This window comes from Aplidium turbinatum, chromosome 8 (assembly GCF_918807975.1).
Source record: "Aplidium turbinatum chromosome 8, kaAplTurb1.1, whole genome shotgun sequence".
NCBI classification, from domain to species: domain Eukaryota; kingdom Metazoa; phylum Chordata; class Ascidiacea; order Aplousobranchia; family Polyclinidae; genus Aplidium; species Aplidium turbinatum.
The window spans coordinates 8,623,454-8,638,685 of record NC_137479.1 but is presented as its reverse complement, the minus strand read 5'-3'; the positions used below and the strand labels follow the sequence as shown (position 1 = coordinate 8,638,685).

At 38.1% G+C, this 15,232-nt stretch overlaps 2 protein-coding genes across 2 annotated transcripts in view; both read left to right on the top strand.

Moving 5' to 3' along the window:
* LOC145776023 (DBH-like monooxygenase protein 1) overlaps positions 1–15,232 on the top strand; it is a 78,141-nt gene that overhangs the window by 28,817 nt on the left and 34,092 nt on the right. The window contains exon 9 of the mRNA XM_082587433.1: positions 5,821–5,915. Within this exon, the coding sequence (XP_082443559.1) occupies positions 5,821–5,915 (95 nt within the window). The remainder of the gene's footprint in view (positions 1–5,820; positions 5,916–15,232) is intronic.
* LOC145776359 (uncharacterized) lies at positions 2,723–4,499 on the top strand. Its single transcript, XM_082587756.1, has 3 exons — positions 2,723–2,903; positions 3,238–3,364; positions 3,964–4,499. The coding sequence occupies exons 1-3, from the start codon at positions 2,760–2,762 to the stop codon at positions 3,996–3,998; spliced, it is 306 nt and encodes a 101-aa protein (XP_082443882.1). The 5' UTR covers positions 2,723–2,759; the 3' UTR covers positions 3,999–4,499.

The following is a 15,232-nucleotide window of genomic DNA, read 5'->3' as shown; positions in this document are numbered from 1 at the left end:
TCTTTTTTCGAGAAAAACCCTAGGCTTAGGGTTCTTTTAACAAAAAAGGTTCTTTATTGCAAAAAGAACCCTTTGCTTGCCAAAAGAACCCTAAGCCTAGGGTTCTTTTTCGGAACTTGTTTCGAAAAAGGTTCGTTTAGGGTTCTTTTTTCAAGAAAAACCCTAGGCTTAGGGTTCTTTTAACAACAAAGGTTCTTTATTGCAAAAAGAACCCTTTGCTTGCCAAAAGAACCCTAAACCTAGGGTTCTTTTTCGGAACTTGTTTCGAAAAAGGTTTGTTTAGGGTTCTTTTTTCGAGAAAAACCCTAAGCTTAGGGTTCTTTTAACAACAAAGGTTCTTTATTGCCAAAAGAACCCTTTGCTTGCCAAAAGAACCCTAAGCCTAGGGTTCTTTTTCGGAACTTGTTTCGAAAAAGGTTCGTTTAGGGTTCTTTTTTCGAGAAAAACCCTAGGCTTAGGGTTCTTTTAACAACAAAGGTTCTTTATTGCAAAAAGAACCCTTTGCTTGCCAAAAGAACCCTAAGCCTAGGGTTCTTTTTCGGAACTTGTTTCGAAAAGAACCCTGCAGAAAGGTTCTTTTCGAAACGTTTTTTTTTAACTTTTTTTTGAGATTCTTTAGCAACAACACTGTAAAGGAAGAAGGCTCGAAAAAGAACCTATTAGGGAGCTACTGGGAATGGGAGTTCTTTTTAAGAAAAAAAAACCTTTGGGGGTTCTTGAAAGAACCAATACAGGGTTCTTTCAATAACTTTTTGAGGTACTATTATGAACATTCGATAAAATACCTTTCAGGTTTTTTCTTATTTAATACCTTTTTGAGGTACTATTATGAACCTTCTGAACGTTCGATAAAATACCTTTCAGGATTTTTTTCTTATTTAATACCTTTTTGAGGTAGCCTACTATTATGAACCTTCTGAACGTTCGATAAAATACCTTTCAGGTTTTTTCTTATTTAGTACCTTTTTGAGGTACTATTCTGAACCTTCTGAACGTTCGATAAAATACCTTTCAGGTTTTTTTTGTGTTTAGTACGTTTTTGAGGTACCAACCTTAGAAAACGAAAAACGATGAAGCATCTTTATTCTTTACATAGGACGATAAAAAAATACAGACCACAACAACTACAAAAATTACATAGGATGATCGATAGCGTTTAAAGAGCACAGAAAACATGCTTGTAACAACGAGATACCGGTACACGTTTTCTGATCTCCTAAATATCTTCCGAGCATCCTGTATAATCACTGCCCATTACAATTTATTCACAAAACGCAATACCTTGCTTGTTACCTCCACATCTAAATGTAAAATGTGGGTAGAAAAAAAAGACAAGGTATGCTTAATGGATTTGGGGTACTGGATGTTAAACACCCAGTAAGTACTCAACAGCACGGCCACAGCATCCACTAAATTATCCATGCCAATTACTTGACACCCGTTGACCATGACAGTGAAGCCATCTTCTTCTCCAAACCGTATAACCGGATATGTTGATTCTGATATTGGTGCATTACATTTTGGTAAAGGCAAGACTGTACAGTTTGTGCATGGGCAATCCGATATTGATGCAGTAAGGTTTGATAAACGCAAAACTGTACAGCTGTGAAGAGAGAAGGCATATTGCGTGACCGACAATTCCAATCGACTGAACAAATGATGATGATGATTAAAACATAGTCTACAACATTTGTAAAATGAGATGAAACGACACACGATTTTTGATTTGGTTTTTGTTTGTGCTTTTAATATGCTTGATGTGCATTAATTTAGGCTACTTTATTGTGCGTGTTAGACAATTTCACTTGCGCTGTAACTTTTGAGCTTTCGATTTGTGACTGTCTTTGAAATTATGAAATATTGAAATAAGCAATTTTAGAACGAATGCAATACAAACCGATTTGCCAATTACGAATCCTGTTTTCTTTTGGCGATCAGTGCAAGAGAGTGCAAAACAATAAAGAACGCATGACGAAATAAAGGAACACAAGTAGGCGAAACAAAAAACTAACGTAAAATTATCAAAACAACCTTGTGTTTTTATCGTTTTGTGTCGCTGTTCAGTCAAGCTTGAAGTCGTCGTTTAGAAAACTTTTTTTTCGTCTTCGTAAGCTGAAGGAAGCATTTGTGCGTCTCTTGACGTAATTTCTACTAGTTATCGTACGTTTACGGGTCAGACCAGTTTACCGGTCAAGCCAGTGTATGTGGTGACTACAACGCATTTCACAGTTTAGATAGTTAGATTAGTGTATAGACATAGAGTCAAGACATCTGCTGCTGCATATATAAGATAGTATCAGTAATTATGCCAACTATCGAAGTGCAGAAATCAACTCGTGAAGATCTGTATGCTACAATTAGTTGGTAAGATACTGTTCTTTATATTATTAATTATGTCGTACTTTGGCGATGTACTGGTTAAAAGTTTGTATTCTAAGGATCCTCTCACGTCAGATTAATGTTCTCGTCTGTTGTTTTGTGATTACGCAACGTGGTCTTCTTTATACAATAACAACAACTTTGTACTTTGTAAAACAACAGTTAATTCTCTGTTTCTATTTACAATTTATAATATTGTCTTCAGAAACCGTCGCATCTGGATACCCGTCAACTGTCAATGTCTACTCTACTATAAACCTTATTACTGCAAACCTTGTATCTATGGTTGTGTGCGTGCTAATTGTTGTGTTTTACAGTTAGTTGGCGAGGTAGAAGATGCTTTCAACATTGAGCGTCATTTGAAACAATTGAGAGGGGAGATGGCGAAGGGGGAGAGCTGTCGCAACAACGGCTTGATTCGCGACCGAATGTTGCGCACTCGATCCACGTGTTTGCACAATGGGAACGAAATGTCGGTTGCCGATCTGCAAGCGAAATATCTGTCGTTGGGAACCGCTGTTTGGGTATGTTGAACATTACGTTCATTTTTATATATATACGGCACTATTTAAAGACTAAAGCCAGTGTGACGTACTGGTTAGTAAGGTGACTGGGATCTAGCTGACATCAGATATATCAGGCGACAACTATCAGGCGATCGCTGCTGGAACTTGTTAGCTCAGTGCAGTAAACTCACAGTATAAACACAGAAGCCTGATTAATTGACAAATATATTTCGCCTTTAAGGATTATTATCCAACTAACCCTGTGTTTATACTATGAGTTTTAATATATCCTATATAGTGACAGAAATTGTGCATGTATGTGAGGGTTAATTTGAGGTTTTTGTCTTTGCAGATGATCGAAGAAATGAACAGTCTGGTGCAAAAAGATTGTGTTGAACTGCTCTCAGAAACTAGCCACCACCGTTTTTATCAGGACGTTAAAAAGCAGAAATTGCCGGCGGACATTCTGAACTTAACAGGTAACATAACTAAACTTGCATTTTCATTATATCAAGTTAAGTTTAAACTATCTTTTTTTGCTTGAGGAGAAGGGTTTACAATTGACGTCACCCAGCTTTTCACCCCCCCTCCAATATCAACTTTCAGGTACCCTCCCCAGTTACCGGTTGACGTTGAACGCTCCCTAATTTGTAGTTCGTACAGTATGTATAGCAACTATTAATTAATAGATGATAATAGATCATTTTTTAGAGAAGAACTAGTTTAATCCAAGCTGGCTATACTCACGGTACCGTCACTCTTTCATGAGAGTTATCATGGCTACATCACAACCAATGCAATAAGCATCAATTTTCAATGCATGCTTTGTTACGGAAATTGGTGATTATAATTAAGCTAATTAAGAATGTAAAAGATGATTAAGAACATTACTGATGTCCTGCATGGCGAGCCATCGCATTTGATTGATAATCGCTAAATGTGATACCAAGTAAAAGGCTCTTGGTTGTGTGTCTCCCACCCATTGTAGGCTATTTGTTTGGTGAAGTGAATGTTGCTCAATGCCCGCACTTGTGCTGGCCATCGAGTTGATATATAATATGCTCATTGTTTGTTATAGAATCCAGAATCAACATATCCGGTTATACAGTTTGAAGAAGAAGATGGCTTCACTGTCATGGTTGACGGGTGTCAAGTAATTGGCATGGATAATTTAGTGGATGCTGTGGCCGTGCTGATGAGTACTTACTGGGTGTTTAACATCCAGTACCCCAAATCCATTAAGCATACCTTGTCTTTTTTCTCTACCCACATTTTACATTTAGATGTGGAGGTAACAAGCAAGGTATTGCGTTTTGTGAATAAATTGTAATGGGCAGTGATTATACAGGATGCTCGGAAGGTATTTAGGAGATCAGAAAACGTGTACCGGTATCTCGTTGTTGCAAGTACGTTTTCTGCGCTCTTTAAAAGCTATCGATCATCCTATATAATTTTTGTAGTTGTTGTGGTCTGTATTTTTTTATCGTCCTACATGTAAAGAATGAAGATGCTTCATCGTTTTTCGTTTTCTTTACACTTGTTCATTTCTACAAAACACGATTTCTTGATAATCGTGTTTTGTGAAGGTATTTGCTTTGTAACCGTCTTTTTCAATAAAACCTTAAGCATCAGTTATAGCACTGTAAGTTTATCTAAAGGTGTCTATTGGAACCATAGGAAGGTTGGTACCTCAAAAAAGTATTAAATACGAAAAAAACCGTGAAAGGTATTTTATCGAACCTTCAGAAGGTTCATAATAATACCTCAAAAAGGTACTAAATAAGAAAAAACCTAAAAGGTATTTTATCGAGAGTTCATAATAGTACCTCAAAAAGGTACTAAATAAGAAAAAAACCCTGAAAGATATTTTATTGAACGTTCAGAAGGTTCAGAATAGTACCTTAAAAAGGTACTAAATAAGAAAAAGACTTTGAAAGGTATTTTATCGAACGTTCAGAAGGTTCAGAATAGTACCTCAAAAAGGTACTAAATAAGAAAAAACCCTGAAAGGTATTTTATCAAAGGTTCATAATAGTACCTCAAAAAGGTACTAAATAAGAAAAAAACCTGAAAGGTATTTTATCAAACGTTCAGAAGGTTCATAATAGTACCTCAAAAAGGTTCTTTTTAAGGAAAAAACCCGTTATGGGTTATTGAAAGAACCCTGTATTGGTTCTTTCAAGAACCCCCTAAAGGGTTCTTTTCTTAAAAAGAACCCCATTCGCAGTAGCTCCCTTATAGGTTCTTTCAAGAACCCCCTAAAGGGTTCTTTTCTTAAAAAGAACCCCATTCGCAGTAGCTCCCTTATAGGTTCTTTCAAGAACCCCCTAAAAGGTTCTTTTCTTAAAAAGAACCCCATTCGCAGTAGCTCCCTTATAGGTTCTTTCAAGAACCCCTTAAAGGGTTCTTTTCTTAAAAAGAACCCCATTCGCAGTAGCTCCCTTATAGGTTCTTTTTCGAGCCTTTTTCGTTTACAGTGTGGGCGCTGCCCGGCGGTCAATTACTGCCGGTTCCAGCGTCCACACGCGACAGGTCGCCCGGTCCGTCGCAGGGCTTCATTCTGGGCTATGCAGAAAGAGCCTGTCTCCCTGGCCCGCTCCGCCATTCTAAATTTGCGGACGGGCCATATAATGTTTCGATCCACACTCTCCCTCCACAGGTACCTTGACTCCCCAGCCTGGCCCTCGCGACCTAAGCTGGTGGACTTAACCCTCCGGGTGCATCGTCACCCCATAAATCACGCCGCTCCCCGCCGCCGCGGGGTGTGGCAGGCCGGTTTCTTAAAGTCTTCGACCTGGCTATGTTTGTTTGTACTCTTGCGAATAAAACAGTTCAACACCTACTGCCCTGAGAGGGCCGGAAGGCCCAAACGGTGTGCGCTGTCTGCAGTTAGGTTATGCCTGGTGAACAAATTCAATTCGAACGTTATTTTTAGACCATGCAAGAAAGTCATACAAGTTTTATAAAGATCTACGCAGCAGTCGTTCATGCTCATACCCTGGGAAGAAAAATTTCCTTAAAGCATATCAGGTGAAATGCGTTCTGCAAACGTTAATAGGTGTTTGGTATTGACCTAGTCCTTACCAATGAGCTGAAAACATTCATATACCAGTATAAAAGAATGACTGACTACATTTTTGTGATCATTGTTTAAAATCTTAATTTTTTACAATTGTTTCATGAATGCTTTCTGTTTGTGGACATGCTGTATTTTTTATAAGCTTTCTGCGTAGCCATTCTCAATCACCTTATTTTTCTTCTTCGTCATCAAAATCAAGGTACAAAGAGTACTGCTCTGTGGTACCAAGCTTCTATTTCTCTCGTGTTGTTGCTATGTATCACGGTACCCATCGGTTAGCCACTGCCTGGTGTTATTGTCAATCGAAACTAGGTCTTCCATGCCATGAGGTGGTTTGCACAGCGGGCGTCTGCATTTCACCACACTCACAGGCAGCACTCTCTGCCAAGCCCAAACCCAACATGTCTTTATCATAGCGTCCAACACCAATGAGCAAACGAAACGGTTACGCTTAGATGAGGCAAGTCTAGAGGCCATAACCCGACTGGTTCTCAGACAAAGTTCCGAATACTTGACCAACTGGAGATGTTCTGCCTGACCATATTTCACTCGTGGCACCACTGTTGACTAGACACAAGCATAAGCACTGAGGAAGTTCAGTGGACTTTTCCTAAGTAGAAAGCACAGTGTACTTACTCAAGTGCAAGACAAATACGAGAGAATCCATTTTATTAAACCAAATTTTGGACAGCATTTAGGCTGTATGAACAAATAACAGTAATTGCTATCTCTTCGTTTTTTTTTGAATCATTATTCTAAACCTGCCAAATTGAACACTTGCTCTACGCAGTAGCGGACCCAGAAAAAATATTAGGGGGGGCTAATTCATAAATGTCAGCCGAGTGATTTGCGATAATAGTGACAGTGACAGTTTGTTTATCCCTTTGATTAATATTTAACCGTACCTGTTACTGGCGTAGACCCTATGGTTTTGCCCTCTGCTAATTCAGCAATTTTACATAGAAGCAGTGACGCTAGAAACCCGAGATTTCTTGACTTTTACTTTTTTTTCTTGCCCCAACTTTTAATCCCGATTATGTTGGTATCGGATAATTGTGAAGTTCACAATAAACCTTTTGTCACAGCCAGTTATGAAATGCAAGAAATTTGCTGATATTCAATAGCTTGATTGACAGTTTACTATTAGCGTGCGGTTTCATTTTGTGTTTGTCGGCGGTGCTAAAATTCCATTCTGTACCCAGGTAGCAAAATCCGTCATTTTTACATTGATTCAATGTCGATTTTGCTGTCTGGGTAGGGAGTCGCGATCTGACGCGATATGAGTCATTCTTTGCTGGCAGACAATAATTAGGAAGGTAATTTGTTATTTGCGCAAATTGCTTTGTGGTGCAAAAAGTGCATGGAATACTGTTTGCACAGAAGGGGAAAAAAAATTGATGAAATTCTGTGTTCAACGCAAAAAGACTTTCAAAATAAAATGTGAACTGAGAAATTTGACCAAGAAATGGCGAAAATAGGTCAAAAACCGAGTCTTTATCACCTTTTCTACCTAAAATACATAATCACGAATATATTTTGTGAAATAAATTGATTGAAGTGATAGATAAGGCTTTTGACCAACAGCATACTTTTTCCCGTTGTTATTTGATGTAAGCCGACGGAGTAATTAGCAATAAGAGAGACGTAGACCTGATGGTCTCGGCCAGTAACTCTTGCCGCCGAAAGGAAGCAGTAACAGATACGGTTAAAGGCACTCACGGCTCACAACTCACCGGTTGCCGATACCTGTGACAGGGTTCCAGCGGAGCGTTCAACCTAAGCTCCTTTGGAAAAATATTTGATTTTGACAATTAAAATACACCCTTCTTAAAGGCTCCTAAGTGCTAATAAGGGCCAATATGCAATACTTTGCTAAACTGCGCGTTTTCACGTTCCTGATTTTCTAGTGGAATGAACCAAAACGTTTTATCCCAAACCATTTTCATTATTATATTACATTATACATTACATTGCATATACATTACATTGTACGTTGCGTTGTACGTTACGTTGTACGTTACGTTGTACGTTACGTTGTACGTTACGTTGTACGTTACGTTGTACGTTACGTTGTACGTTACGTTGTACGTTACGTTGTACGTTACGTTGTACGTTACGTTGTACGTTACGTTGTACGTTACGTTGTACGTTACGTTGTACGTTACGTTGTACGTTACGTTGTACGTTACGTTGTACGTTACGTTGTACGTTACGTTGGACGTTACGTTGTACGTTACGTTGTACGTTACGTTGTACGTTACGTTGTACGTTACGTTGTACGTTACGTTGTACGTTACGTTGTACGTTACGTTGTACGTTACGTTAGCGATAACGCCTAACAACACAGAAACTCAACAGCCAGCAGCCTCAGTCCAAACAAAAGAGCTGCATAAAAGAACGAATCACTGACTTCAACACCATTCGTCATAACACATGACGAGTGAACTGTGTTCCAAGCGTACAGGTCACGGGGTCGCCATTAGCAGTAATGCTTTGCCCTCTTCACAGTTTTCTGCGCCGCTAGTTTTTGATCGCCCAGCTACATGTAATTTGGGTGGCTGTGAGAGGCGTATCGCGTCTCCTGATTTTAACGTGTGTGAGGATCGTGATCGGGCTGTGCATGTGACTGAGCCCACTCAGCCCCTTAAGGGATACAGCTTGTCTTCTCCCGCTAAATCGAGTTCTCAACAACAGGATTGCTTTTTTGAATACCAAAATAGTAGGACGTTTTTTGATAAGGCGGCCTTGATTGGTTACGATGGTAATAATATGCCATTTATCTTCTTTAAAAATCGTGTTACGGCCTTAATGGCAGCTTCGCCCTTTGAAGAAAGTCGTTTGACTTTGTTACAAGCAGCTTGTGTTAGGACAGCTGCGCAAACTATTGCTCATTTGGTTTCTGACACCCCTGGCTTGTCAGAGGAAGACAGGATAGAAATGTCGTTAGCTCGCTTGTCTCAGTGTTTTGGAGTTCGTGGAAGTCTTTTCGCCGAACCGGAAATTAGAAAGTATCGCTATGGTAGCAAATTGACTTCGATCTCTTCTAGTGATTTGAAAGAGTTTAAAGATGAATTGTCGCAGTGCCTGCTTTACGCGCAAGCTTATGGTCAGCGTGATAAATTAGAAGGACGTTTTATTTTTGATTTGGCCCGGGACTACAGAGAAGGGGACTTCCGACTCAAAAACGGCATGGGCCTTAAGAGGGTTACTACCGCTCAAACGAAAATCGACAAAAGATAACATCTAAACGTCTTTCTGTTTCATGTAACAACTTTTAAGGGTACTCAGCACAAAATTGAGTAAGCTGTGGCTATATTTACACTATATAGTATAATAATTACCTCAATGGTGTTGCCAGATAAGGAATTCTGCCCTAGTTTGAGAAAAGTTTAAAGCTGTTGAAAACAAAAACTTGAATTTTGTAAGTTTTTTTAGTCCTGGGCAAAGATGAAAACGCTAATCTTATTCTTAACTCTAACCCTTACCTTAACCCTTCCTAACTTTAATCCCAACTCTGGCAACACCTGATTGTAACCACGGCATTAAGTGTGGAAAAATAGCCACTTCCAATTGAGTATATAGTGAGAAAAAATATGCAAACACTGATAAAACGTAACTTTAGTATTATATATTTCACTATAACATTTAACCCTTTGCTTTTCAACGTTTTTTTGGAAGTTAACTGCTCAAGGGGGGGCCGTTTTTGGATCAAATTCAATCAGCTGTTACGTGTTATCCACTGATGCTATTTCAACAGAAGTTGCACTGGTGTGAAAGCAAATCATTTGTCTATAAGTTTGAAAAGTCATTATTTTAAAATTTTATATGTTAAACTTGATATTTCAATTTTTGCAAAGGTACCCAAAAACGACAATTTTGATTTAACTTGCCGCTATTTAATTACCGTGCTAATCCGATTTCATGCAAACTTCTAAATAACAAAGAGCTCGATCGAACGCACGAAGTGTGTGTGCGGTGTGCCGAATCATTGCATTGATTAGAATTTACGACTTGCGAGCAAATCTTATTGTAAGCTACTCACTGATTCTAAAATAGTTACAATCAGAGTAACATTGTTACACGAATTTGAAAAAAAACAAAACTGCGTTTGTTGTCTTACATTTTTATCCTAAACTAATGCATTCCGAAACTCATGGCTAGCTTCTAGTTTTATGGAACCAAATTTCTCATAAGTAACACCTTAGCCTGCTTGAATAGCTGTTTACATCTTCGTTTGTGTATTTTAGGTTTACAATTGAGTTTGTAGTATGAATATTTTTAGTAGAGAGAAGACAATTGAACAAGTTGTTGAAATTATCTGAAATTTCTAAGTCAAATTAGGTGCTTTTGAAATTGTGGATTTGTGTCAAGTCGCATCACAAATATCATGCCGGCCACATCATAAGTCATTTCGCTTACGGGTGTTTATAAACATGACTCATAAATTACATCCACAAAAAATACAGCATTTACATCAACAAAGCTAAGTTCGAAGCTCACTTTTTATTGAAGATTGTGTCAATCAATTTGAAAATACATTTTTAGTCCGCCAGGGTCGAAATAATGCAACAGCGAATTGAGGAACATGCGTGAACAAAGGAAATGTGAAATAACCCATAGTCAGCAAATCTACATAAATTTAACGTTTACAAATGTTGAATCAATGTAAAAGGACTGGATTGCTGACTGGGTCCTTATTGTTTGAAGCACTAAAAATACGCGTAAAAGCGACAACATCAGCAAGGCAGTGATTATGTTTCTGGCCAAAAAAAAATAACTTTTGACTTCAAAGATAAAAATGATTATAACGAAGCTTCAAAGTTTGTCGTAAAACATTTTACAGAGATACAATAAACATAATCATTTTGTGCCAGATTGTGAGAAGACTTCCTAGATTCTTTCCAACCATTTGCATGATTGCAAATTATTTTCTATAACTTTATATTGCTAAAAGATTGCTTCTTTGTTGAAACAACGTGGCTACAATTCTATAAAAAATTCTTAGGCCTACTACATGAAATTTTTTTTGTGATTTTGCTGATGACGTTTTACAATATCCGAGAAGTAAAAAATAATAATGATGAATTATTTTACAAAACCGTGGTTTGCAAGTGCTTCACAAAAAATTGTTGGGGGAAAATTTACTATTAGACGTAAAACGTTTGTAAAAGAAAATTGTCGGTTTACGTATTTATAATGTTTATTGCGCTGTTATCGAATTATAAACTGCCTGTAGGCTATTGTCTACCTTTGTGGTTGCCGGCCAGCTTAGAGCAGCATGCAAACTAAGCGTTTATGGTATTTGCATCGTGTTATGATTCTCGAAAATTTCCCACAAGGTCTATATTTTTATCGTGATATTTTGTGCCTCTTCTGTCCTAAACTTGAAGTTATTGTGCAGCACAATCCACATCGGTTTTTAGACTCAGTCTTCAATGAAAATCTTTTGTGTGGTGCTTCATTTCAAGTAGTGTCTTCCCCTAAACTGTTACACAAATCGCCCAGAACCAGGTTGATTATTATGTATCTTACAGCAGTTGAGAGCCCGTTATTGTATGTGTGGAATTATTACTGTAGATGTCTGACTAAATTCATGCCAAAGTCGAGCAAATTCTTCTTTCGGGATCCTTGCCGTTATTTACGGTATTTTTTGTTGATAAGTTTAGGCAGCATTTTTCCAAGATAAATGAAGACATCTTTATTGTTCGTCACTTAGATTTAGTTTTCTCAGCATTGTTTATTCATTCTTTGATCCACTAGTTTGTCTCACTTTTGGTATAATCGGATCGTTTATAAATGGCGGGTCTTCACAATAGCCGGCCCCTTATACATTGGCGCAACGTATTCAGATGTTGAATCAATGATGAAGAAAGCTGATTTGTTGTTTGTCTTATGTGACGCCTAACTTTATGCCTCGTCTACAGTACAAAATATTTTGTAATGTACATTGTGTACATTGTACATTTTGTTTGTAGGCCTACATTACAAAATATGTTGTAATGTAGATGAGGCATTATCATCTTTATTTTGCGCTCTTTGGAACAAAACACAGTGCACTGTGAAACAAAAATACAGAACATAACAACAAGTAGGCGACATAAAGCAGTGAAGGGACGCCATCGAGTTAGCTGCTACGTGTAAATGGAGCCTATCTCATAATTTTGAGTGTATCTCACAATTACTGTTTGCAAAAACGCTATTTCTCCGGCTTCTCCCAAAAGCATTTGCAGTGATACATTTCCTCAATTGCAAGTTTTGTCAATGAGAGCATTTCCATAGAACGTTTATTTCGAAACCAGGTTTTCGTGTCTTTATCCAAGAGAAGATTTCTTATTGTAACGTTTTTTATTCGTCAATGAATATTATCTGCTTGAAACAACTGTTTTGAATAGTTTGTGGCCTCCATAGCCTACTATTTTGATCGTGGATTGCTATTCTTCTTTGTAGAGCTGATAACGCAAAAAACGTTTGCTATTATTGTTTCTAATTAACAGCTTTGTGATCACTGGCTTTTCTTTGTAGCATAAGAAATAACGCGCTTTGTATTATTGAGGTCAAACCAAACAAAAGAAAGCAAGAGGATGTTTCTCTCTGCTCGCGCATATCGATGCACGAAGCAATTATGAGCTTATGGCTTGTCATCGCAATGTAATCCATTTCACGCTTTGCTGGAAGTTAGCTAGAAATAGCAAAAATTCACCAAAATCTTGAATTTACAAGAAAACTACACAACTTTCAGCATCAAATTTAATATCATCAGATCCGCCTGGCAATTTTAGGAAAAGTCAAGAAAAACCAAGTGCATGGCGTTACTGTGCTTCAAATAATTAAAGGAAATATGAGGGGGGGGCCAAATCTGGCCTCCCTTTGAGGAGCAAAGTGTTAAAATCATAAGGCTACATGGAATCGCCAATACTATGATACCGTATAGCCTATATTCATTTTTTTGAAAAATTAAACAAAGATGATTATAATACTGCCGCAACGCCAACATTGTTAGGCCTATGTGTTTCCGGAGGCTCCAGGTCCCCTGCTGCCACGGGCAAGCATATTAACCCTTGAAAGGGGGGTGTCACGACTGCCAAGTCGCTCATTGTTGCCTGGTTTCGGAGGATGTTTGAAGTACCTTGATTGGGGTAGGATCTCTACACAAACAGATAGAAAATAATGTAGTGCAGTCGAGCATCTGTAGGAGCAAACAAACCTCCACGATCAGCTAACTCAAACAACTGGGAATATTCTTCTGGTACACAGTCTTGGATTTTATGTACATTTATAATCTTGCACAAGCAATTCTTTGCAAGCAGAGCACTTTCTTCGGTGAGATACACTAAGTCCAATGTATCCACTAACAAAGCACGTAACATTAGCATCAACAATTCAACATCAGATAAATCATCTATGCTACCTACAACAAAGAAATCATCAAGCCATTTGAAAGAGGAAGCGTCTGAAATTTCCGGGGGAGATTGGTCAGAGGATACCAGGCAAGATGCTGATACCAAAGCTTGCTGTTGTAACAAACTTAAACAACGAACTTTTTTTCTGACTCGAGCAGCTGCTTTACTGACATGAAGAAGATACCTCCATTGGTTTGACGATACCAACCAAAGCGCGATTCAATAGGATCAGACATAAATTTTCTACTCAGGACATAATCAAATCCATGCTTCTCCTGGAGGTATTCAGCAAGTTTCGGAACTGCACACATGCTCTGAATACAAGCCGTAACCGTTTCAGTGGTAAGTCCATTATTGCTGGACTTTTTCCACTTCATAAATATATCCATTGCTTTCCAAAATGCAACTTTTTGTTTTCAACAGCTTTAAACTTTTCTCAAATTAGGGCAGAGTTCCTTATCTGGCAACACTATTGAGGCTATTATTACACTATATAGTGTAAATATAGCCCCAGCCTATTTATAAAGTCATTTCACTGTAATGGTTCTTAGTTGGATGAGTAAGAAAGCCTACCTGTTGCATACATGGTTGTCAAATTCACATGCAGTAGCCTATTTTGAATGTAATGAAAGTGAACACTTTCATCTTCAACAACTTTTAAGTATCCTTCAGGCAAGATTGCGTCTTGCAGCTAAAGCAAAAAAGAATTAAAATCACACAGAGCATCAAGTTGAAACAATGCAAGTTTTTGCTTTTCTATTCGTTCGTTTTCTTTGTCACATCAAGAAGCAGTACCGGTACCAGATGTTGTTGGTCGAGACATAGAGAGTGTTTTTTGACAAATGCCTTGGCAGGTGAGGAAAAATAGATCTGGAACAGCATTTTCCTTTAGTCGCAACGTTGATACCCTTGGCGCCCAAGTGCTTCACGCCGGATGCAACCTAATTCATACCATGAAAAGATCAAGAGAAAAAATAGCACAAAGCCGAAGTCGCTAATCGGAGTTTCCACAAACATTTTAAAGTTAGGGTTAGAGTTAGTGTTAAAAGAAATTAGGGTAGGTTAGGATTAAAAAAAATTAAAAAAGCCAAAATAACACACGGATCGGAGTTTCCGCTTAACCCTAACTTTAAAATGTTTGCGGAAACTCCAATTAGCGACTTCGGCTTTGTAGCGATCAAGGCTTTGTGCTATTTTTTCTCTTTACGAATTGGTCATGGTACGAATTAGGTTGCACCCCTTCATGCCGACTCTCTTTATTGTATTCTTCCCGAAAATGCTCTATGCACACTCTGTGCGAGTTAGTTAATGTCCAATCTTTACGCAGAATTGCTATAAACCATTTTCTTTTCAACTCTTCATTCTTTGGAAAGACAAACATTGAAATTTTGGCATCTGTCGGTTAGATTTGTGACCTGACTGGCATTGAGGTACCGTAGGCTACACAAATGTATTACGGTAATTAACTAAATTGCTGATAATTGTGACAAAAAATGTACAAATATACAATAAACACTGAAAAACATATATGTTTGCAGGTAATTTATAGAATACATCAGCCAAAATTGTTAAAAACATGTTCTGTCAATAGCCTCACAGCAATTGCAGTTGAACTGTCTAAAAAAAATCAAAAAGCTTAGCCTAGCCTAAATCACCATTTTATAACGTTGCTTGCTGTATTGCTTTTTGTTCAAGTCTTTCTCACCATTACTCTGCACACCTGTCTTAACTTTAAAGCAAAGCAAACTTAGACTACTACATCACTTCATAAGTTAACCTCCAGTCTTCAACTGACAAACCAATACTGAACAAGCGAACATGCCACTAAGAGGTTCGCGCATGCGCACAACGACCCTCTTAAAGCCCAA

Coding starts and splice junctions, on each gene's coding strand:
- LOC145776359 (XM_082587756.1), top strand. CDS start 2,760: ATGGCGAAGGGGGAGAGCTGTCGCAACAACGGCTTGATTCGCGACCGA. Junction 2,904..3,237: donor CGTTGGGAACCGCTGTTTGG/GTATGTTGAACA, acceptor TTGTCTTTGCAG/ATGATCGAAGAAATGAACAG. Junction 3,365..3,963: donor GGACATTCTGAACTTAACAG/GTAACATAACTA, acceptor TGTTTGTTATAG/AATCCAGAATCAACATATCC.